Genomic DNA, 26,583 nt, shown 5'->3' on the forward strand with positions numbered 1-26,583 from the left:
TGGCCTAGTGGTGGAGAATTTGTGCTCTTGAAAGAGAGGTCTCAAGTTCGAATTCCATAGGTGGTAAGGTATGTATGCCTCGTTTGTAGAACAGTAAGGTGCCTCCCGCAAGGAGTACAGGGTAGTCCCATATTGCTATAAGCCATCTATAGACCCATTTATAGACCATCCTGCATAGTGGACTATAAAAGAATCTTTCTTTCTATCCTTCTTTCTTTCTTTTTAATAATCATTGGTATATAGTGACTTGATGCAATAAACATTTGTGCCAATATAATTAGAAAATTATTAATAATCATTGATATAAAGTGACTTGATGCAATTAATATTTGTGCCATATAATTAGAAAAATCGTTATTTTAGAATTTTGTAGTCTAATTTAGTTTATGCAGCAGACAAATGATTATTGTGCCATACCTCAAGTATTGAAGGACCAGTTGGGTGATAGATATCCTGGTGCGAGGAAGGCATTTTTAAAGAGTGGCGGTGATTTTCCATTTCTTTCACGACCAGATGAAGTCAATTTACATCTGCAGGTATGTATGGTGTTTAGGATATTTAGGGTGATATAATAATTTATCTGTTTCTTGCAAATAAAAATGCTGTTTTATAATTAGTTGAAAGTGGGATAGGGAACTTTGGATAATTAAAAGATGCAAAATGCACAATTTTTCTGATGATACTCCTAAATGTTTGGGTAAGAAAATGAAGGATGCACTATTCTGGATCTTAGAACTATCAACACCTTAATCTCAAACTGATAAATCCGGAAGATTGTCTAAGCTTAAAAATAGACCTTTGATATATGATGTATTGAAGTCTATTTGATAATTGATTTGATTTACTATATCTCTTCTTTAAATTTTAAAATTTTTGGCAGTTGACTGAATAACATAAAGAGGACGATGGGATTTAGAAAGAACACATTTGGAGTGGAGAAAAGGAATGAACTTATATTAGTGTCCATGAATAACATAAATAGGCCGATGGGATTTAGAAAGTACAATAAACCAGAAGGACAAAGTATAATGGTAAAAACTCCTAGGTTATTGAAAGCAATGAAAAACAAAGCACAAAAGTAAGGTGAAGAAAACAATAGGGCGTTAAACCCAAGCCATAATAAATAGCACAAGTATAAACATCCCTTCAAGGGCAGGACTTCCCACAGAAACAAGAAGCCAACAAAGATCAAGCCTGAGAGTGAAAGGAGACCAACACTATCACGTCAGCACCAAGGATTTTACCAGAAATTCTAACAGTATTGTTATCTAGCCCTGGGAAAGAGTTCAGAAAGGGTGTGAGAATTCTCATAAGGTAATGCTTATGGTTGAGAGTATGAAGATTAGACTAGTTTTTGGCAGAATATGATCTTGAAAGGCCATTATCAAATATCCTTTTCTAGTATCACACAAAAGATACTTTTGCTTATTTATATTTCCTATTTTTTCATTCAAATAGTTTTCAATATGCATGAAATATGCAAGCACGACCTTTCATTAATAGTTTTCATCCATACCTACTGACAAAATAATTTGTTTTAAGATGCTCCCAATGTTACATGCAGATATTGACATTCTACTTATTACTTTGCTGGATAATGATTTCATAATTGTATGCTAAAATGCTTCTTAATTTTCTTTTGGTTGTCTTTTTGATGCTGCTGTATCAACAGCATCCTTTAAAATGAACGTGTTACACCACAAGAACCTTAAGACCACTAGACAATTGCATTGTATGATGGAGATTTTTTTCACCTGCATATAACAAGCCCATGCTTAAAATGAATTACTATTTGGACACAACAAGTCACCCATGAAGTCATAAGCAAAACCAAAAGAGACTGAGGAAATTAGAGATACGATCAAGGTATGGAAATCCAACCACCTGAAAGTATGTTTCTAGAAATTTTCAGTGATATAACACCCTTACTGTTAATTTTAACTGTAAGTAAATTATGCAAGGGTAACTTGTGTATTAGTTTGGCAGTACGATTGCACCTAAAAGGATTGACCTTTTTATAGGATTTAAGTGTTAGAATGATGCTCACATAGGTTAATTTAAGCCAGGAACTGAATAGGAAAATTAAGGGGTATAAATATCTCCAATTGTTGATTTCTTCCACATATTTTGAAGCTACTTTGATAGAGAAATTGAACAATTGATAGAAAATCATAAAAATATTTTTTTCAATAGATCTTGCATTCTTTTTTCAAGTTTGGTAAAACCTATGGAGAGTGTTTTTGATTACGGAAAAAATAGGTTTTGAAGGGACCCGAAACCCTTTACATCAAGATTGCATAAGATAAATCATTTAAAGACCAAACAGAACAAAACCAATAGACAAAAACCCCACAGGGCCGAGAGACAGCAGATACAAACAAAAAAGACCGCCCACTCCGCTAAGACAGCAAAAAGCCAGCAACCTGCCAGCACCGACACAGCAACAGAAACAAAAAATCAACCCATGGAGAGTGTTCATTATGGGAGTTCATCATCTTGAAATGGAATCTTGAATTATGGGAGTTCATCATCTTGAAATGGAATCTGTTGAAAGATCCCTGATGGATCGCTTCGCTGATCTGCTGTAAGTGTTTTAATTATTTTTAATTGAATTTCCTGTTTATTACTATAATCTTCCAAAAATAGACAGAAGTTGCAGAAGGTTGAATTCTTTTTATGTTTTGATAGTTTTTCAGCAAGTAATAATTGAAGAACAAGTACATGAAAGGAGTACTGGAAATTAATGTTCATACATAGCGAAATCAGAATCGTACCAAGCAGATTTCTGATTATTTAAATCAAATAATTATCCAGATAGTGATTCCAAACAATTCCAGGAAGATTACAATAACAATGAGTCCAACCTGGATGAAGAGTGAATACTGTAATCAAGAAGGAGGCTGCGGCAAACATCCAAAGCTCTTACATAGCTTCACATGGGAAGAGAAATGGCTGCAAAGTACAGCCGTACGGCTGTTAGGTGATGTCAAGCTGATAACCCCAATCTCCATGCTGAACCCTAACTCTGTTCACTGAATCCTCCAAAAAAGATGTCGTACCAACTCTAAGGCACTGAAAACTGAATGCAAGAACCAAATAACCACTGTGCTGGGGGCGACGTCCCAGACAGGCAAGACCTCGGGGTTTCCGTCCCAGATGCCGAATCGCTCTCCAGAGCAAATTCTCCAAATCAAAGATGAAATGTGTAAAAGATAGACGATAATTAGGTTACCATCTCCTTATAACTCCTCCCCTCTAGCTCGAACCCTAAAAGTGTATGAAAAGTGCGCTTAGGCTTATAGAGTCTTATTTCTCATTTTTAGTCGCCAAGTATAGAGAAAATGCCACTTTTTTAATATAAAAGAATTCCGTTCATCAAAAGGGTCCCTGACAAATGGGAAACATTTAGAAAAGTTCAAGACCTTTCCAATGAGCTATAACACATGGGCATATGCATCCAGATGAAGCCAAAAACCCCTTATTACTCCAAAATGGCTATAAACATAGCCTTATTTAATTAATTAAACGCTAACTTAGGAAATATTTAAATATATTAAAAATATAACCCAAATAGCTGCAGAAGGCTCAAATGACTCCAAAAGCCTGAAACGGAACTTGCCACCTGTCTGTGACTGAAGTTGGAAATCATGGATCCACTGGCAATCTTATCCCTAAAATCTAGGGATGCTCCTAGAAACTAGGAAACATACCCAAATCTTCTGAAACTGAAACCAAGGAATAGTCTCATGGAAACCCAACCCTGGATACTGTCATAACCTCCTAAATAGTAGGAATAGCCTTCACAAATGTAGGAACTGCCTTCTAAAATTAAGGAAATGCTCCAAACTGGTCTACTACTGCTAGAACACCAAATCCCAAACACTGAATATCGTCACTGAGTCTCTATCCACCACTGTCAGCCTACAAGACCCCATAATAAGCTGACTCACATGTCTCTGCTAGACAGAGCTAAAGTGGGGACATGACAGTCGTCCCCTCTCGGAGATGCTTGCCCACAAGCAACTGAAACACCAATCCTCCACCATCCCGAAGAAGACGTAAACAAATCATTGCATGTAACTGTTGCTCATCTTTGATATAAACAACATGCAATACCCCGGTCTGGAATGGCTCCTCAAATCGCTGAAGCACCTGTGTTGTCAAATCAACACTGCCTGGGTCCCAGAGCGAAGCATAGCTCCCGCTGAATACCTCAAGTGAGCAATGGAAAACTATATCATCTCCATAGATCAAATATCCATAAATGCGAAGATCACTAGTGTGTCTGTGATCACCAACATGCATAACATCCGTCATAATATCAAATAAATGCCAATCCATGGAAGACCCTCTGTGATCTGACCCCATCTAACACAAGTGACACACAACTGCCACACACTGCTGCTGATGTGCCGGAAGATCTAATGCCAACTCACTAGACAATATATAATACTGACTAAAATCATCACTGTCCAGGCTGGCATCTAAAAATATGTAATCACCAACCAGCAATGAAACAATCACCCTGTCTAGAGAATCAGGTGAAACTGCCACATCAACTGGCTCAAAGTACTCACTAGGAGTAACATCACATAACTCATCCACGTCAGCTATCTGATGACAATCAACCTGTGGATCAACTGTCGTCCCACTCTGCTCGATAAATTGAGATGGATAGTGGGTAAACTCCAGCTCCATCCTCGTGAAATTCCGAACATACCGTCCAAGTGTCAACAACCACTGTACACCCATGACTACATCTATACATCTGAAGTGAAGCAACCCATGTAGGATCCACGAAAGAAAGATACTACACATGTCTATACCATGATCCCACACAAACCACCTGTAGGACATAAACTGCTCCTGCTGCTCTCCTCTGATATAAGTGCCATATAATCTTAATATCTGGAGCAACATACAATAATCCCTTTAAGATGCTGTATCAAATGAATCAACACCTGGATCCCAAATAAAACTAAATCCACATCCATCTGTCATGAAGAGACAATGATAGTAAGAGGCATCCTCGATACCGTGTCTCTCTACAGCCACTGTGAAACTCTCACACTTGTGATAACCATCCACAACAACACACCTGCTAATCCATGCATCATCCTTCCCGCATGATCCTGGATGAAGTCTCTGTGTCAAGGAGATGAAGTCTCTGTGTCAAGGAGATGAAAAACTCTGATGGTCACTGCTCATCATAATGGTTGATTGTTTGTTGATCCCGCAAACAATCCATCCCAAACTGCTGGATTAGGTGTCTGCAATCAATAACTCTATCCTCTGAAGATGGGAGAGCACTATCGCAACACGGATAGTATAAGTCCTAAACCAACTTACATCTGCGAGCCATCCAATCATCTACAATCGGACTAAAAGAGAAATGAAGTGCACTCCTTGCGAGGTTATCTAAATGGACTCTCGTAGGCTCACTCAATGGCTTTGTGTCATAATCTTGTCCATCAAACTCATCATCACTCCCACTGCTCTCAAACCATGAATCCGAAGACAACTCATATGTCTGAGATCCAAAATCCATAATACACCTCAACTGAGCACCGTGTCTCTGCGGTGAAACATACTGGTTTCCCTCGTCAGCTGTAAGAGGTGTAAAAGAAGATTTGCTTTCCAGAGAATGAAACAAGTCAACAGGAGTATCATACTCCCAACCAGTTGACAAACTGCTAGTTGCTTGTGAAAACAATGATGGAGTAATATCGTGAGTCAAATCACAACTCTCTGGTGAATCTTGCAGTGTCATAGTAGAACACCGTACTGTATCTGTCGCTGATGATGTTTGTGCCACTCTCAATCTATCAGAAAGCTCCTCCAATCTGGAGTTCGCTTCCTGAAGGGACAACTGGGTATCCTCCCATGCAACAACAGTCGCTTCAAGCTCCTGAGAGAGGATATCAACTTCCTCCTCTTCCCTCAACAAAGCACCATAACTAATAAAATCCCTCTGAAGGAGATAATCTCGGTCAGCCACTAACTGTAAATACTCATGCTTCAGTATCCTAATGGCTCCATAAAGAGTATGAAACTTTGGTAAGGAAAAATCACTGCTGCCCTGCTCATCAATCATGAGGGTGCTCCAACTATGTGTAGCCAACAACTGGTGAGCGCCATCGAAATGCTCAATAACTGTGTCTATACGCCTGTCATTAACCTTGAGTTGTCCAATCAGGTGATGAGGAGTCCGAGAATGTTGGCTCTCCTATAACTGTACAAACTCAAAATCTACATTGTGGAAAGAAGTTGTATCTGTATCCTGTACCTCTCTGTAGTCAACATCGTGTATGAACTCGGCCATGGATACAACCTCATCCAAAGTACTGCTGCTCTGTGCCTCTGAGAACACCACATCCGTCAATGATGATACTGCTGAAAATGCACTATCATCACTCTCTTCTGCATCCCATGTGTCCGCACAACCCACTGGCTCACGATCCTGGGGTCCAGTGCTACTAAGAGAACATACTGGGCTGGATTCTAAGGTCTGATCTATAATATCAGAATCATCATGATATGAGTTCTCAACATTCCAAGCATCATTGGTACCCGAAATTTGAATACCTTCATGTGATAGCCCATCGGCACCATCTTGTACAAGTGTAGACATTGATACCTCAAGCTGATGCAAAGGTACCTCATTGCTGTCATAAAAATCAGAATTGCTAATCTCTAAGTCAGTTGCCTCTTGGGAAATCCCCTGCATGGAAGGTGAGGACAATTCATTATCCAAAGCTGTCCTAATGTCTCCTTGAGTTGAATCCACATGTCTAACAAAACCATCACATAAATTCTTGTCCCACTCATCAAAACTTGAGGGCACCAAAACATTCTTATGTAGAGGTATATTACCCTTAAATGAAAGTTCTTTGTCCATTCCTGATTCTTGCACCCTTGATTCTTCTCTCCTTCTTTGCCACTGATCTGAACTTGTAGCTACCAATTTATCTTCATCTGCTCCGGGTACACCCATAAATTGTGTGAAGGAAAGGAGCTCACGTATCATCTTAGGAAGAGAACAATACTGATGATAGCTGCTCATAATTGTATCATTAAATATCTTGGCAGGAGGCATCCTACTTTTACGTGCTGGAGAAGATGAAACTTTTGAGTGCCCAATTTTAGTTCTAGCCATGGTATTTACCTGTAACTAAACTAATATCCCAACGGATCCCGTAGGTCAAAATAAAAGTTTGTTCTCAACAATTTTGGGACTTTGGCCAGCGTATTGTCTTACCAGCTGTCAACTGGAAGCATAAATGTGTAGGCTGACAACTACCCAATTGCTGATATGAATTATCAAAACCTTTTATCAAATACCCAGATGCTGGAATGAATTATCAAAACTTTTTATCAACTACCCAGATGTGACAATTTCTCATAAACCCTACAGGCTGGCAGGATGCAGGCTCTAATACCACTGAAAGATCCCTGATGGATCCCTTCGCTGATCTGCTGTAGGTGTTTTAATTATTTTTAATTGAATTTCCTGTTTATTACTATACTATAATCTTCTAGAAATAGAGAGAAGTTGCAGAAGGTTGAATTCTTTTTATGTTTTGATAGTTTTTCAGCAAGTAATAATTGAAGAACAAGTACATGAAAAGAGTACTGGAAATAAATGTTCATACACAGCCAAATCAGAATCGTACCAAGCAGATTTCTGATTATTTAAATCAAATAATTATCCAGATAGTGATTCTAAACAATTCTAGGAAGATTACAATAACAATGAGTCCAACTTGGATGAAGAGTGAATACTGTAATCAAGAAGGAGGCTGCGACAAACATCCAAAGCTCTTACGTAGCTTCACGTGGGAAGAGAAATGGCTGCAAAGTACAGCCGTACGGCTGTTAGGTGATGTCAAGCTGAAAACCCCAATCTCCATGCTGAACCCTAACTCTCTGTTCACTGAATCCTCCAGAAAAGATGTCGTACCAACTCTAAGGTACTGAAAAGTGAATGCAAGAACCAAATAACCACTGTGCTGGGGGCTACGTCCCAGATAGGCAAGACCCTGGGGTTTTCGTCGCAGATGCCGAATCGCTCTCCAGAGCAAATTCTCCAAATCAAAGATGAAATGTGTAAAACATAGATGATAATTAGGTTACTATCTCCTTATAACTCCTCCCCTCTAGCTCAAACCCTAAAAGTGTATGAAAAGTGCGCTTAGGCTTATAGAGTCTTATTTCTCATAATTAGTCGCCAAGTATAGAGAAAACACCACTTTTTTAATATAAAAGAATTCCGTTCATCAAAAGGGTCCCTGACAAATGGGAAACATTTAGAAAAGTTCAAGACCTTTCCAACGAGCTATAACAGATGGGCATATGCATCCAGATGAAGCTAAAAACCCCTTATTACTCCAAAATGGCTATAAACATAGTCTTATTTAATTAATTAAACGCTAACTTAGGAAATATTTAAATATATTAAAAATATAACCCAAATAGCTGCAGAAGGCTCAAATGACTCCAAAAGCCTGAAACAGAACCTGCCACCTGTCTGTGATTGAAGTCGGAAATCATGGATCCACTGGCAATCTTATCCCTAAAATCTAGGGATGCTCCTAGAAACTAGGAAACATACCCAAATCTTCTGAAACTGAAACCAAGGAATAGTCTCATGGAAACCCAACCCTGGATACTGTCATAACCTCCTAAATAGTAGGAATAGCCTCCACAAATGTAGAAACTGCCTCCTAAAATTAAGGAAATGCTCCAAACTAGTCTACTACTGCTAGAACACCAAATCCCAAACACTGAATATCCTCACTGAGTCTCTATCCACCACTATCAGCCTACAAGACCCCATAATAAGTTGACTCACATGTCTCTGCTAGACAGAGCTAAAGTGGGGACATGGCATCTGTTCTATTAAATTTTTGTCATTGATGAAATTTAAGACATTTCTGATGTGAGCATATTCGAGTTATATTTTTATTTTCAAGTTCACATTTGCGAGACTTGTAGTGTGTTGATCACCTTGTTGTATCTTCATAACATCTGTGAAGTACACATCTTTTTTGTTTTGTGTTACATGCTCAATGAGACAAGACAAATTCACAGAAGGGAGCAGACATTACAGGTGACTAAACCACACTTCAACTTCCAGTTCGACGATTGGTTTGGGCAACTGAATTGATTGGCACACTACTGATTCTTGGAACTGAACAATTTTATTATTGAGCTGATAGTTCTATAATTCTGATCTGCATTTATCTAATTGGATTGAACTTTGCATGGATTGCATCAATAACATATTCTCAATGCCCTATCATCAAGTTTTAGTTTTGAAGTACTGCATTGATCATGTGTAATATCTTGTTATTTATGATAAAAACTATGTTTTCTTTGTGTCCTCTTTAAATATCTAATGGTGTTCGTGCATTTGCTGTCCATTTCCCTCGCATGTTCAGTTTAACTTGCAAGTGAACTAGATTGATCCATCTAATAATTTATCTTTGATTTGTTCTTTGTGTTGCTTCTAGGTTCAACACAAACTATTTGTGTGAGAGTCCCTTCTAACAAGAGTCTCATGTTGTTCCCAAAATCTTTTTTTGATCCTTGTCTTGAATGAACACTTTCTTGTCATATCATAATGAAAGAACCTGCCTCTTGTTTAAATTAATAGGAAGAGCAATGGCAGAAGGCGATGAAACCTGCTTTTGCAGAAGCTGAGATGCTCTTCCCTAAAGCTTTTAAAGATTAGGAAAAAGAACTTTTCTCTCAATTCTTTCTCCCAATGCTTCAACTATGTACCATGATGTGATATGTCACTTTTAGTTCTAGTTATCAACACAAGAATTTGTTCAAGGTGCAAATCAATATCAATATGCTTTTGTGGAATCCCAGAAGCTCTTCCCTAAAGATTTTGGAGATTAGGAAAAGGAACTTTTCTCACAATTCTTTCACACAATGCTTCAACTATGTACCACAATGTGATATGTCACTATTAGTTCCACTTTTCAACACAAGAATTTTTTCAATGTGCAAACCATTATCAATATCCTTGTTTTCCAAGGAAATATGGAGCCATATTAGAATATCAATAAGTTTACAATTACTCAAATGATCACATTTGCAACTCAAAAATGTCCAAAGCCAGCATGAATATGTTGATAGATGGTCTAACTCTAACTTCACTAGAATTGTACATATAGAAATACCACCCTTCTTAAGCACTAGTTCGTGTTGATATTGACAAATGAGATCCATAAACTCTATGCATGTTTGAATCTCTGAAACAAGCTCTCACAAAGTTGTGAATTACATCTGCGGTCTTCACAATATAGAAATTGCTTCCTACCTTATGAGACATTTTGGCAAGTCTATTGTCATATCTTAAAGATCTAGGAGCAATCGAAGATGAAACAAAAAGATCTAGCCTCTTGGTTCAATGACATCAAAGCAACCCTTCAAGCAACACAAGTTTTCCACAACAAACTTTGTTACAAGCAACCTTTGTTTGATCAATAGGATGTTGGGAATAGAAAAGAAAAGAAAACATCAACGAGAACTGTTGTCCTCATTTTTGTTTCCAAAAATGAAGGACCACTACGGTGAAATTTTTGTGAAAAAATGAAAATTTTTACTCTATGGCACGCTTCCCAAGGCAGAATTTTGACTAATCCTTGGACTGGCTTAATCCTCAGTCCATTCTCGAACTACGTTTCGAATTTCGTCCAATTCTGGGTTCGTTTGCTATGCCTTTCCTTCAATTTCGGGTTTTAAAACCCAGACTGCAGGTGGAGAATTTTCTTCAAACTGCAAGTTTTAATGATATTCATTGTTATGGTCTTTGTAGGGGAATTTTTGATCAATTACATGTGCACTTTTGTTTTAAATATGTCACTTGTAATTTACTTTAAGTTTCCCCTTTAATGTTTTTTTTTCTTTTTATTGTTTTTTGGTCATTTTTAATTAAAATAGGGGTTTTTTGGCTCAACTGCAAGTAAACTTGCAGTTTGTTCAAAAAACCCCTACTTTAATGGTTTTCGCATGTAATAGGGATTTTAAATCCCCATTACATATGTGCAAGTGTTTTTTACTTGTTGTAGGGATTTTATTTCCCCCTTACAAGTATTTTTAAACTTGCAGTTTGTCATCTAAAACCCGATTTTGACATAAAAGTGCATTTTTGACAATTTTAAACTTGTCATTTGTCCAAAAAAACCCGATTTTGGCTTGATGAATGAAAAAGTGAAAAATTAAACTTGTCATTTGTCTTTTAAAACCCGATTTTGGCATGAAAGAGGGAAAAGTGAAAATCGAACTGGTTGTTTTCTATCTAAAACCCGATTTGCTTCATTTTGAACAAATCGAACTTGTCTTTTGCTCCAAAGAACCCGAAATTCAAGGGAAAAACGATTTTTGACCTTTTCAAGGCGAATTTTGTGGAGAAATTGTTGGAGGAAAGAGGCGTTTTGGTTTGCATCCTATCTTCATGCATTGTTGGACATCTCTCACGCCATTTGGAGGATACATTTGCTGGTTTTTTGCCCTAAATCAGCAACCACGTTTTTCTTTAATGCCACATTTTGAGGGGTTAAATCTTTGACAAATTGCAAACTCCTAAATCGTTTTGCCCTTTCTCACCTAGGCGTGGAGTTTGGGAGGAGTTTTAAGTCATTTAATGATGCCATATCCATTATGCAACAAGTGCCATGTTTTTTCCTAACGTGAAACATTATGGCTGCGTTTTAGAAGTATTGAATGCCACGCATCTTCTAGAACATGGATCGTTTTAGCTTGAAGCATCAAGGCGTTGAGGTTTAAGAAGCATTCAAGCATTTTACATGACATTTTGCCCTTGCTTGGTACCATGTTTTTCCATATAAGACATTCTTGCAAAAACGTGTAAAGGGTTTGGCATTGCGGTTTGATTTTGATAGTCCGGTTTTGCTTCTTCATCTCAAGAAGTATTGCATTGTTGGAGAAGCATTTTGCATTTCTAATAAAGGTATGTTCTTCCTTTCTTCTCTTCTTTTTATTATTTTCTTGTTTTCTCTTTTTTTTTGGCATGTGATGTTCTTCCCCTAAAATTGGTTTTCGTGAAAGAAATCTTCCCTTTGAAATGCAATTGTTAAATTGCATTATTCTTCTCAAAATTCCATCTTAGCTTGTATTCGGGATTTTTAATCTTGATTACAAGTTCGCTGGAAATTCTTGTTTTTCCCGTACGGTTAAGGAATTTAATCATTTCTGGTTAAAATTCCAAGCTTGAAAAGTGTGAAATACCCCTCTCTTGCAAATTCGGGTTTTGAAAACCGGATTAATTGTTGAAAAGATCTTCCCATTTTCATGAAAATGACTATCCCGGATATTCCCGTTTCTATCCATTCACGTTCCCCATATCCGTACTTTCCATTTCCATCATTTTCCGCAAATCAAAATCCCATTTTTCATCCATTTCTCCATTTTCGAATTTACAAGTGTACTTGTATTCGGGTTTTAAAACCCCGATTGCATGTATGTACTTTCCAACTTGTATACTTGCGAAAATTCTCCCAAGATCCGAAATTGGTCAAAGTCAAGATTTTCCCATTTGTACATATCTTCCCTCTTCCTCTCACAAAACCTTGAAATTCAGAGATCAAAGTTTTACCCATTTGAAAAAGAAAGAATGATATTTGCAGCTGATTATGATGTGGCCTTAACTCTTTTAAGTCTTCATCACAGCATTCCAGGTTCACAATCAATGTCAGATTTGCCGGCGTCGCCAACTCCAAAGAAAATGAAATACAAATATGACAAATACCAGAATGAGGTTACACCTTCCCAGGTATCTTCTCCATTGGATCGCATCAGGGACACAGAAATAGGGCACGTTGATATGGCAGAATTCATTCACAGGGTAGAAGATCCACAGGATAACAACTTGCAGCGGTTGTTGGACAGCCATATCCATCATGCATCTTCTTTCCCAGTGGCTGCCTTAGAACCTGAGTTTGTTCTCGCATGCGCCCATCATTTTGACAAAGAGTCAAGAGTCATCAAAAATGATGATGGTGAAGCTATAATTCGACTTGATGCGGATACAATCGAGAAGGTCTTCAAAATACCTCCTGCACCTGTTTATATGGAAATCACCAAAGAAAGTGCAGTAGAGTATTATGTGAAAAGAGAAAAAGATTGCAAGCGCCACATCAATAGGTGGATTCAAGAGCCACGTCCTTCCTTCTCAAGATGGGCAAAGTTGTACCGTTGTGATTTCAAGTGGGAGATAGGAGACACCATCACTCTTCTCAGCAGAATGTTGGGCCTTGAGCACTCCAATGTCTTTGAGCCATGGATGTATCAATTCATCATGTTCATACGGCAGTCGCATCACATTTCATGGGGTGAAATCATCAGCGATGCTTTGTGCGAACAACTTGCAGCAGTTCCTACCACTATGACCTTCTTCATGAATTCTTATTTGGTATATTTAGCAGCATCACTTAGACACTTTCCAGGTCTTTCTAACAAGGGTGATCGCTCACTTATACCAGTTTGGGAATATTTTGACCAGTTGCCTTTGAAACCTAGCAGACTGCATTTCAGAAGAGTCCAAGATGCATTCTTTGGATATTTCATGTGTCAGTTTGACATGGATCTCAGAAATAAAAGAGTATCAGATGAGGCATGGGTCAAGGTGTCTGAGTATGGGTGTTTATTCCTGCAATTTCCCACCTTCACCTACATGAGGATTGGGTGCTATGATGGACAGCCATACATGCTTCCAAGATACCCAACCGATAAGATAATTCTTATGGAGTTGGGAAGACAGATTATGGCCGTTCACACTCTTCAGTCTGCTAGACACAAGGTTTGAATGGGGATCTCCAGCACAAATCCATTGAAAATTGGTCGATACTCCCTTGTCACATCTGTGAAGGCTAAGGCCATGGAGGTTGAATTGCAGGAAATCAAGCTTAAGAGGTTCAAACCTAGAGCTGATTTTGATTATAGAGGTATGAAGGAAAAGATCAAGAAATCGTTTGTACATGTTCATCGCATTGAAGACATCTGGGCAGATCTCCGCACAGAAGCCGAAGTTCTGAAGATGGATTACTGCAGGCTCACTGTTGAGCAAATTGTTGACTTGAACTTGGCAGATATCCCACAAGGGATGATCGATGACGGGCATATACTTGATCCTGAATACACTTCACGAAGGGTTGAGGAAGCTCCACTTCCTTTGATCCAATGGTCACACAAGGAGTGCGTCTCCATTCTTGACAGATTTCAGCCTATCTTGGCCAACACTAACGCATGGCTGAAAAAGTAATGCTGTTAGACTTATCAAAATCAAGGTTGGTAAAGAAGATGATTCTATAGGGCCTCTTGGACGGAAGTCTGAGATTCAGATTGATAATAAGGAGGGTGCTTCATCTTCAGGCACAAGAATCAAGTTACGAGTTAGTCGTGCAGTAGTGCTTCCTCCTGAGGAGACAACTACTCGTGGGAAGGAGAAATCACGGTTCCATGTTCAGGTGATCGATCTGGATAATCCAGAAGAGGGGCAGCAATCTGATGATGCGTCTAAGTCTCCAGTTTCAGACACGCCGCACGAGGTCATTCCTCCGGTTTCCATTGAGACGCCTCTTTCTCCTCCTGATTTGCTCATTGATGAGTCTCCTCAGAATGCAGTTCCCATTTCAGCATACGAGCCTTCTCCTGATCAACAACGAGAAAGTGTGTTGAAAGTTCCTGAAGATATTCCCACTTGCATTCAGTTATCAGAAATTGATACTTCCACTTCTGGTTTTGAAGAATTCATGAGGCAATCTTCATGTCCATTGGTAACTGAGCAAACCGTGGTCGCTATTCAAACAGATATTCCTCCCAGGGTGACCACGGTAATTCAAACAGAAACTGCTTCTCCTTTGCCTACAGCTGCTACAGGAAGTGAGTTGATGACTTTGCCTCCATGGCTTAGTTCTTTCACCCCGAAAAGAAAGAAGCAAGAGATCTCACCTGATGCCTTTGATTACCAGCAACTCAAACAGTCCAGATCCAAAGTTGCTAAGAAGGCGAAGACTATTTCTAGGGTAACTGTTGATAGCAACAAGATGAAAGTAGCTGAAATTGTGGAACCTATTGCAGATAAACCACTTGATGAAATGTCAGTTGCTGATTATAAGGTTACAAGGGTAGAATTGGGCAAGCAAACACATGAGGTCATTAAACATGATGCTCAGTTTTTTGTTGCTTCACTAGTGCAAAGGTGTGACGATCTTCTTGCAAAGAAAAACAAGCTAGAAGAAGAAAACCGACAGCTCATGGCAGCCATTCATAAAATCACAAAACCTGCTGTTGAAGGGAGTAACTCCATAGGTTCTTCTAGTTCCCAAGAATCGATTCGTGGAGTGGAAAGGGCTGCTCAGAAAGTACAAGCACTGGATTCTTGGGTTGATCAACTTCATGATCAATGCGTGCAAGTGATAAAAGACATTTTTCAAATAATGTCTAAGCTGGAAACCATTGAGGAGAAATTGGATCAGACTTCTAACACTTTCAAAAAGAATCTGGAAAGTGTTGAGAAAAGTTTGGCAATCTGGCATACCATGCCCCAACAACAGCTCAATATCCTGCAGGATCACGCCATCATCTCTTCCAGGGTCATGTACTTGGAATTTGAAGAACTCATGGAAAACAAGACTCTTGTTCTTAAATCCCTCATCGAAGAGATCAGTGATGCAAGGAGATTCCGGGATGAAGTTTATCAAGGTATTGTCTCCCATTGTGAAAGGGCCTCTTGCAATATAGTAAGTCAGGATGGAGAGCTGATTCCAGAAGAAGAGGTTCTTGCGGATTTACAGATGAGGATTCATGGTGAATGGAGGAGTGAACAATTCTCGGCAGTTTCAATTCAAGCATTAATGAAACACCAAGCCTTTTTGCATGAGATCCAGTCCATCCTGGATAAAGACAATTCTGCACTCCTCCGCTGTCACGACACTATTGTGAAGACTATGGTTGTTGCTAAGAACACCCATGAACCGAATCCCGAGGAACTACAAGCAAGCATCCGGAAATTTCAAGGATTCGTGTTTTCACAAAGTTCAACTTAAGTGTTTTTCAGCACTTAGTTGAATCTTCTCTCTTTTTGTAATTTCTTAGTTGTAATTTTGTTTTGACAAGATACATGTAAAAGTAATTTATGTAAAATGCAAGTTACACATTACTTGTACTTCTGTAATTACATGTAAGGCAACTACAAGTTGTGTCCGATTAGGACTGTAGTTGGAATAAGTCTTAGTTAGTTAAAGTAACTCTTAGTTAGTTAATGAAGTCTCAGTTATTTATTGAATGAGTCTTGGTGGTTGAGAGAATCTCTCAAGTTAGTTAGGATCCTCCCACCTTTTTCTCATGGCTCCTATTCTATAAATACTTGAGAGGTCCATTGTAATTTTTATCTTTTGGAAAGCAAGCAAAAACTCTGCCAAATTTACAGCAAGAAGTCTTTGAGCTTATGCATGTGAATTGAAGGTTTTGAAGAATAAGAAAGAAGGATTACTCAAGTTTTGAGTCTTTCAGCTACATGTTTGGGTTTGAATCTTTTATTTCTTCTATGCAAAGTGTTTCTAAAGGAGCTTAGTCCAATCTGATTTGAAGTCTTTGAGCTGCAAGTAGAGAAGATTAATTAAAATAGGAAACTCTCTTGAAGGAGCAGCAAGTCTTTGAGCTTGCGTCTATTCTTGAGGAAAAATTACTGTTTGATAAGAAATAGCAGCAAGTCTTTGAGCTTGCACTAGTTCTTGTCTTTGTGTTAAAAGAATAGATTATTTCAGTCTTTGAGCTATTATCTTTTATTCGTTGTAAAATTTAGTATAGCAAAAGGGTAGATAGGACTTCCAATAGTCAAGTCTTTGAGCTTGATATTGTTGTCCCGTCCCGAAGGAAGTGACGGAAGTCTTTGCGCTTTCAGGAAACTTCATTTCCTTTCTCTTATTTCACTTGAAAGTGGTTACTGCTGTTATTCAATCGCTATCCTTTTCTGTGAAGAGAAAAGGATATTGTCTTTCTTGAAAAAAGAAGAAAGATTGCTGTCCCATCCCATTTTATTTTCCAAGTTGTAGTTAGATAGGGGGAGCCTTCCCTTAATTAGGAGAGTTTTTACTCGTGTGCTGTGGTTGAAACCACAATTTTGTATATTTCCCCAAGTGTACAAAATTTTCAACCAACAAGAACAACATCTCTAAGTCTTGATGACTTGTTTGCAAGAGTAGGACAGCTCAAAACAAAGGAAAGAAAGAAGCCCAGGACCTACTCACAAATAACTAGAGATGCAGAGCAAAACCGGGTTGTGCATGTTCCTGTTCCACCTTTAGATAAATTCGCTGAAGAGGTGACCCCTGCTGATTACAGAATTTTATCAGTGGACATGGGGAAGGCGACGAAGAAGCAAGAGGTTGAGGAGTTATGGACTCTTTTGAGGCAATATTAAGAAGATTGAAGAAAGAAATGGAAGAGAAATAAATGTGTAAGGCTTGAGCTGAACAAACAAAAAGATACATTGATCATTTGCTCAGACCATTGCAACAGGTAGAGGAATCTTATGTCCCTCCTGCAACACTTGCACAAAAGACAACAACTGAATTTGAAGCAATGAGGGCCTATGCTAAAATAACACAGGGATGGTTCGAGAAATTAACCAAAAGAGGAAACAATGTGCTCCAAGAGTTGATGACCCTTTAACAAGGATGGGATTAGAATATCGAATCCATAGAGAGCTTCAGGGATGTTCATTTTTCCCTGCGTGCAATTTTCCTCCTCTATCCTCCCCGTACGAGGTTTGATTTTCTCCCTCTGGAACGTAGGCCGTACGGAATTCATACGAATGTCCCCGTGTGCCAAAGTCCGTACGGAAATCGTCGTACAGGTATGCTTCTTCCGTACGGTTGCTCCCCTCGTGCTGATTCAGGACGTACGGATCCGTACAATGCTGCGCGCCCAAAATCATCTTGCCTCCCAATTCCTCCTGCTTCTTTCCTACGCAACGTGCTTGGAATGGCTGGGTAGAGATTCTTATACAACTTTTTGATTTTTAGGGTTAGGGCATACTTTGTCAATTTCACTTTTTCTTTTTGTAACTTTATAATAATTGTCCTTTGTTTTAATTTTTGAATTTTTTCTGGCCCCTTCTTTTTCATTTTCAAGTTGTGCCTTACTTTTTCTATTTTTAGCATTCCCCTTTTAAAATACCTTTTTCAATTTTGTATCTTGGCAAATATATTTAAATTCCAGTCCTCGTACCTTTAAGTGGCCATGGTACCGGATCCCTCAATTGCTTGCTTTTTTGCTTTTTTGTACCCTTGCGGGTCCTACCTCTTTTTCTGGTGCCTTTATTGTCTTCCTTAGCTTGCGTAATTTGGCTTTTCTTGTCGGATGTTTGGCTCTTCTACTTGGTTTTACCCAACTGTCTACTTCTCCTTTCTTCGTCTTTTTGCTGGGTCCTTTAGTATCAGTTTCATCATCAGAATCCTCCATTTTCCTCTTTACCTCGGTCAAATACTACTGAGGTCGGACTTTAATCTTGGAGTCGTGGAGCCATGCACACACGTGCGGTAGTCTCCTGTAACATTCCTCGGGACAACACGTGCCCACATATTCCAAGTCCCATATTTTATCAACCAATGGTGTCGGTCCCACCCCTTTATATCTTCCATCTATGTACCGACTTCCATACTACTGGTACTATGTTACTTTTTCGCCATCCACCTGCGATGGGCCCGCAGGGTTGGGGATCACCCGGTAGAGTGTATTAGGGCTGGCTTCCTGCTCGCCTGGTTGTAGCGCTATCACGAACAAATTTTTGAGTTTTAGTACCATCTTCAGGAACGGTCCCAAGGTTGCACTGTACTCTTCCAAGTCTACCTCCTCTAGGTCGACTGGCTCCTCTTCCTTCTCACCAAGTTTCATCGTCCGTTTGGCCTTCACTTGTTCGTCAATGTCATAGGCAATATAGCCTTTGCGGAGTCCTTCATATGGGACCCTCTTTTTCAGTTGTCTCCTGTGTTGGCATGTTTGGCATTAGTGATGAGGATGCGATGATGATGGATGACTGTACTGGTAGCAGAAAGATGACATGATCAATTATTTGTGTTGTCATTGATGGCAACCAAGGTCAACTGATGTTTAATGATGTTTACAGTTGGTTTTCGGTGATTGACTTGTTGGCTAAGTAATTTGGTCTACCGGAGTTAGAGTTTGACAGTTTGATAGAGTTTACCGTCAAGACTGCCAATTAGGACCTTAATCGGTAAAGCAGATTAGTTTTGATGGAATCGGGTGATTGGCGATGTTTGGTGATTTGTGGTTTGATACTGTAAAACGGAAAAATCGAACCCTAGTCGTTCTCCCCTCCCCAACTCCAAGGAGAGAGAAGGGAGAGTCACTAGGGTTGATGGTTTTCACTTAGGAGAGACTTTACATTCAAAAGAGGGGTTGAAACCCACAAGATCCAATCCCACGCAATGCAAGATTGGATTCTATATGAGTTTCAAGGGTTAAGACATCAAGGATACCCTCTTTTGTAAAGAAATGTGGAAAGAATGATTGAACTAGGAATGCATGTAAAGCAAGAAAGATTCACTTATAAACAGAGATAGGGATATGGGATGAAGCTGCGGACCTGGAATTAGCAGTAAAATGTCGAGACGGTGCTGTTCTGCAAATTTGAGCGAAAGTTGACGGGACGATGGCGCCCGACGTGCACACGGTCCTCCGAAAAATCCGCAAAACGAAGGTGGATCTGTTCGTCTCTGCACAAGGATTCCAGATCTTCAATTACAGCTGCGTACCTGCAACCTACACACAGAAAAGAGAGGACGATTGGGGGGTTAGGGATGAGGGGTTTGCCTTTAGGTCAAACCCCGGTTTTGGAATTAACCAAGAAATGAGAATGCTGTAAATGTAAATGTTTGTAATGTAAACAAGTACTGATACCTTGTTGTAAGAATGTTTGTATTCTTACATGCGAAGGTGTAATGTATGTAGTATGTTGTATGTTGTATGTGATCTCCTCTTCAATGGTTGAATCCTTGTCTTGAATGCAACACTTAGCCTTGAATGGAGACTTAGAATGATCAATTGCTTGAAGGAATGCTTGAATGCTTGAATGCTTGAATGCTTGAATATCGTTTCCGCCTTTTTTTTTTCCTCTACCAAAATGGGATAGGAAATGTAGTTTATATACTTGTCAATTAGGGTTGAAAGACTGATTTTCCCGACCTTAGGCCGACCAGGAAATCTTTTCCAACTTGCAAACTTAAAGACCCGAAGCCCCAAAAGAGACCGGGCCCAAAATAGGGCCAGGGACCAGGGCGCTGGGCGCCATGGTCTTGGGGGACCAGGGCGCTGGGCGCCTGTTGACGTGTATTTTGTACACAATCATACACAGAATAAAATACCAATAGGCATCTTATCCTCTCTTGAGAAAATAGTCTCTAACTGCTGAAGATCTGCAAAAAGGATCAGTTAGGTAGACTCCAAGGTTCTTTGATGTAGGGTCTCTACGTGTGGACAAGCTCCAGTGGTATGATGTGATTTGCTGGGATCACAAGGGGACTTACATGTGATGATTGAACTTCCGATCTGCTTTGCTGGACACAGGCTCTTACTGACTTAGATTTGAAAAAAAATGAAAAAAGGATAAGGGCGAAGAGAGGATCTAATCCTAATACTAAGAATGTAGGAGCAATGACTTGATTTTTGATGAAACTCTAACTAGATCTTGTTTTGACATCAATGGAACATCTACACAAGGCTAGTGCGATCTTCTAGGGAAGCTTTATGATGTTCAAATCATCACCGCAGGCATAGATACCATCCAAGTTGATGCATATCAATGAAGAAGCGACAAATTGAAATTGAGTTTAGGCTGAATGATTCCAGTTGACTACACAAGGCAAGTCTGCAATCAACAAACTGCTAGTAGTATGGATGTACGAATTCCACCATTAATCAATCACATTTCCTCCATTCATCTAATCATCTACCATCTAAGATTGAAGACTCAACAAGAAACCATGCAAATTGCAAGAAACGACACACTTCACCATTACTTCAATGAAAATGGAGTTTGTTTACAATCAATGGCAACAATTTCTTGCCTTGTCCTCCTATTCTACTCTAATTGCTATTCTATTTCTATCTTCTAACTATTCCAACTATTTACATACTATCTCCAACAATTGCTAATTCTCTCATTCTCTTACAAAATGAAATGTCTGGGCTTATATAGTGCCCACAATACAATTTGATGGCTTAGATCAATTCAAGATCAATGGCCAAGATTTTACAATGAAAACCCTAATTAGGGTTTGTTACAACCATTACATAACATTTAATGCTTGACCAATGATAAAATTGTATTGCTTGGACACATGCCCTTTCTAGAAAAATCGACCAATGGATAACCGGGGTAGGTACATCGGAGTTTGTGCCACCTTCCATAAGTTAAATACATTGAATCTGGATATGCTGAGATGGACTCCACTGATTGGAGAAATGATGACTAGGACGCCACCTCACTTGACACCTGTAACTTGGTAGATATTCAACTTGATGTTGTTGAGAAGCCTGCTTTAATGAATTCATCTGGAACTATTTTGCTTCTTCAACGAGCCCTTGTTCTAACTCCTTGTGTCCTTGATGTGCAGGATGATGATGTACCTCGCCTTGGAACACTGGATTGAAAGAGGTCGCCCATGTCTTGGCTTGATCGTCCTGGCGAAGACCGTCCTGGCGAAGATCGTCCTTGATCCGGCTTGATTTTCCTTGAAGAGACCTCCATTTGATGCCTACACAACATTTCAAAATTAGTAACATGATTTTGCAATACATAACATAAATTAGAGAGCAAATTTTTAGGAAACCTAATGATAAGTCCTTTGTTAACCATTTCCTAAAAACAATTGAGCTAAGGAAAAACAAAATTTCAAAATTCAAAATTAAGGCAATGACGATGAACAATTCAAAATCAAGACAATAAAACCAATATCGCCATACCTCAGGAGAGAGCCAACTCTAGAATGCAAATGAGAAAAATTTGCCTAGGCAAAATTGACGTATAGATAGTCTTCAACGTGATCTTTTCTTCAAAATATCAATTTCGCCACCTTTTGAGTTGTCCTTGACGTGATCTTCAATGCCTTTGACAATTCGCACCAATAGAAACTTCAAGATTCACACCACCTTGCTTGGAATGAAATTCGCTCCTTTGAATACAACTTCGCACTTCTCAAATCGCATGTGAATGAAGAATGATAATGTGAAAATGAAGATTTCACCACCCTCCCTTTATAGCGCTCACACCACAATTACCATATAGGCCGACTTGGAGATAAAACCACTTTTTAAAATGATTTTTAAATTAAAATGACAAGGCCGACCTCCCTTTGTAGCGCTTCAAATTCGATTTTTATTAATTAATTAATTAATTATTAATGCCTTACGTTTTTTAATTTGCAAATTTCGATTTTAATAAAGGCAAAAATAATTAATAAAAGATCAACACCATATTAAATGCTAATTAAATTAGATTTTCAATTTTATCGAACTTAGCATTTAAGGAAATTTGAATTGTTTATTTGGCGCCAAAACTATGAAAACAAAGGGGACGTACCTCATCGCTCTGGTCCCTTGGAGAGGGACAGGAGCGATTTCCATTGTTTCTTCTTGATCTTGCATCTTTGTTCTCAAATTTCCATCATAAGGCGAACATTAGTGTTATTTCTTCATTCCATGCTTGTCTTACTTGGCTTCCACAAGGCGTATGGATGTCTGGAAGGATCATCGCCCTTGTCCCTTGGAGAGGGACAGGAGCGATCTTGAAGCTCTAGCCGAAATGCGTCATCTTTCAACTTTGGTTCCTCGTTCATTGCCTCTTAAAGGACGTCCTTGATCTTGTGTAAACTTGCCTTGACATGCATTTGAAGGAAAATGAAGGATCCTATGCAAATCGCTCTGGTCCCTCCCTGAGGGACAGGAGCGAACCTAGGCATTTTGGTCCCTTGTTGGCATTTGGTAATCTTCAATTTGTCTTAAACGCGTTCATTTCGCCTCTTTCCTTGCCTTTGATGTCTCGATTCGTCCAAACAAGGTCAGGAATGGCTCAACTAAGCATTTTCGCTCTGGTCCCTTGGTGAGGGACACGAGCGATTCGCCTTGGTCCCTTGGAGAGGAACAGGAGCGCTTTTCGCTCTGGACCCTTGGTGAAGGACACGAGCGAAATTTGACTTTTCGCACTCTCTATCAGGATAATTTTTATGGAATATAACATTTAAGTATAAGTGACATTTCCTTCTATGTTTCTTCTTTCTTATACTTTAAGTTATATTCCATATATACTTTCAGGATGTTTGAGAGTGGTCTCAGACCTCCAGGAGTTATATTGCAAAATCTAGTTTTTGGAGGTTTTGTCAGTTTCCAGACTTAGTCAAATTTCAGGATCAGGACATTCCAGACTTAGCCAAATTTCAGGATCAGGACCTTACTCAAGCCGGACTTGTTACCCTATTGATCTCCCCGACAGCGCTTCAAGTTATATTCATTTGATAAAATGTACCTCTTTGGACCTTTTCACATCGTCAAGACTTTAAAATCTTGCAAGGACAAAGCAAAATTGGATTTGTAGCTCCGGTCCTTTACTGAGGGACAGGAGCGATTTTTCCCCTGGAGGCATTTCTGTGCTCATGAAAATCTTCAATTTATATTCAATGGAAAGATCTCGCCTTTCTCCATCACTTCCAATTCGTAATTCATCTTGACCCTGCAGGAATAGTAAAATATTTGAAAACGAGCTCCCGTCCTTCACTGAGGGACAGGAGCGATTTTGCTCCTACAGGCCAAAATAACATGATTTTACACATTTTAACACTTCACAAGGCGAAAACAAATCATTAGAGATGCCTAGGATCAAAAATCAAAAATGTCAAAATTTGGTCAAAAATATTCAATTGGACAAAAATTCACATTTCATCTTCAACACTTAGACAAATTTAAGCTCTGCATCAACATTCCAATTGAAAATTAGACCATTCTGGCGAATTCATTGCATTCAAAATTTGCATTCTAGAAAAGGAAATTCAAAAAACTCCCAAAACCGACTGGATTTTGGTCCGAAAAGACGGTAATTAAAACCCTAAGGCTTGACCCTAAATCCAGACAACTAACAAACTAACAAAACCCTAAAAAAGCAAAGCGAAAACGAACAAAACGAGCAAAAAAAACATGGGTCCCCATTTGCAATGGGGCGATGCGTGAAAACGTCACAACAGCGCCCTAGTCCTGAAGGACCAGGGCGCTGGGCGCCATGGTCCCACCTCCAGGGATAGCAGGGTGCAAGGAGGATCAGGCCAGGGTGCTGAAAAATGCAGTTTTTGATGTCATGAACAAGTTTCGGGGTCTCCATTCAGGTTCCGTGTTGCATCGCCATCGTGAAGACCCAAATGCGGTCGAAATTGCAAGTGTCGCAATTTTAAGACGCTACAGATACATAAGCTTTTATGATGGATTTGAGTATGTAACCGGAACCACATCCTATCATGGTTATTGGAAGGCATGTTTTGAATTTCTGATGAAGTTTTGCCAGAGTTTAAGAAAGGTTTAAGGACCGGTAAAGAATTCGCTTAACTAGTAATGATTTTTGGTTTGGCGGTGATCTGCATCAAGTTCACATGTTGATGATAACGTGACACAAACTGCGTGATGTGTTTGAAAGATGGACACTTGTTCCCAGACTGGAAGACAAGAATGTGATTGGAACCAAATGGGTTTTTAAAAACAAGTTAAATGAATAAGGCAAGGTTGTGAGAAATAAAGCAAGATTGGTTTGCAAAGGCTATGCACAAGAAGAAGGAGAAGATTATGCTGAAACCTTTGCATCTGTGGCGAGATTGGAAGGAGTTAGAATGCTACTTGCTTATGCTGCATTTAAAGGATTTAAAGTCTATCAGATGGATGTTAAATCAGCTTTTCTCAATGGCATCCTTGAAGAAAAATTATACATAGAACAACCGGATTGATTTACTTTGTCTGAAGACAAAGATATTGTTTGTAAACTACATAAAGCACTATATGGATTGAAGCAAGCACCGAGAGCATGGTTTGAAATGTTGCATGCACACCTGATCAAGATAGGATTCTAGCATACCAGTGAGGACAATAACATATATCTAAAGACTGATGGAGAGAAAGTATTGATAGCTGAAGTATTTGTGGATGACATTATCTTTGGTGGTAATGATGACTTATGCACAAATTTTGCTGAGGAGATGAAAAAGGAATTTGAGATGTCTCTTATTGGAGAAATTAAATTTTTCATTGGGTTGTAGGTCCAACAATTGGATGGTGGAATTTTTATCTGTCAGAGTAAGTATGTCAAAGAGGTGTTGAAAACATTTGGTATGGAGGATTGTAAACCGGTTAGTACTCCGATGGTGACAGGCTGCAAATTGTCTAAACAAGATGATTCACCTTTTGTGGATGAGAAAGAATATAGGTCTATGATAGGTAAATTGCATTATGCCATTCATAGCATACCGAATATTGTTAATTTTAACACTTTCAGATTAATATAAACTCAGAAAACCAAAATTTAGTTTTTAACTAAATTGATTAGATGAAAGATTTAGAGTTTTCTAGATTTAGGCATAACATAGAAATGAACAAAAAATAAGAACAAGACACGGTTACCCTGGAAAAACCTCCTAGGAGGAAAAACCCAGCCAGAAAAGATCCTCAGATCTGATTATGGATTATATTCATATGAAGATTACACCACTTATCTCAAGTACTTGAAGATGATTGCACATAGGGCTGATAAAGTCTTCAACAAGTCTTCTCTTTTATAAGCATCAAGCCTTCCCCATTTAACACAGCAAGCAGCAATTAGATCCACACCTTAGGTTTGCACTTTATTGTATCCTGAGTCTGCACCTTTGCCTGAGACTGGACTGCAATCTTAGCTCCTTGAATCTGGAACAGTTCGCCCTCCTTATGATGGTATTTGCACTTGGTGTTAGCGCCTTTTATGACAGATATAAATTGCCAATATTACTTTTTCAAACTTCGCATTTTAGGCAGATGTATAATTCGCATGGAATGATTGAGTGAGTGAATGATAATGTGAAGTTGTCATTTATTTATATGAGGAGCAAGGTCTTTAGATATGTCGGCTTGCTTTACAATTTATTTTTATTTATTATATTTCCTTTTAGCGAGATGCCTTAATGGAATAGGGTCGGCCCTATTTTGGGGAGCACATTGAGTGTGGTGTGACGAATTAAATAGTGCCATGAGGTTTATTGTCCAGCCCTACACGTTGAAGAAAGGGGCCAGCCCTTTGGGTAGATTCCAATGTTGCCCAAGGCAATTGGAATCCGCCATTCCCTAATTACAATCAACAGATATTGCACATGCTATTGGATTGGTTGCTAGATTTCAAAAGGATCCTATTGATGGGTTTTTCATGCACATGCAAACACGGAATAAAATACCAAGGTATCTTATCCTCACTTGAACAAAGTTTCCCCGAATGCTGAAGATTTGCCTAAGGATCAATCGAAGTAA

At 39.0% G+C, this 26,583-nt stretch overlaps 1 protein-coding gene across 4 annotated transcripts in view; it reads left to right on the plus strand.

The window, feature by feature from the left end:
* The window catches only part of LOC131076332 (uncharacterized), a 242,703-nt gene that overhangs the window by 144,865 nt on the left and 71,255 nt on the right, over positions 1 to 26,583 (plus strand). For all 4 annotated transcript variants that reach the window (XM_058013472.2, XM_058013473.2, XM_058013474.2 and 1 more), the window contains exon 7: positions 396 to 536. In XM_058013472.2, coding sequence (XP_057869455.1) covers positions 396 to 536 — 141 coding nt within the window. The remainder of the gene's footprint in view (positions 1 to 395; positions 537 to 26,583) is intronic.

The sequence above is a fragment of the Cryptomeria japonica genome, chromosome 11 (genome assembly GCF_030272615.1).
Source record: "Cryptomeria japonica chromosome 11, Sugi_1.0, whole genome shotgun sequence".
NCBI classification, from domain to species: Eukaryota; Viridiplantae; Streptophyta; class Pinopsida; order Cupressales; family Cupressaceae; genus Cryptomeria; species Cryptomeria japonica.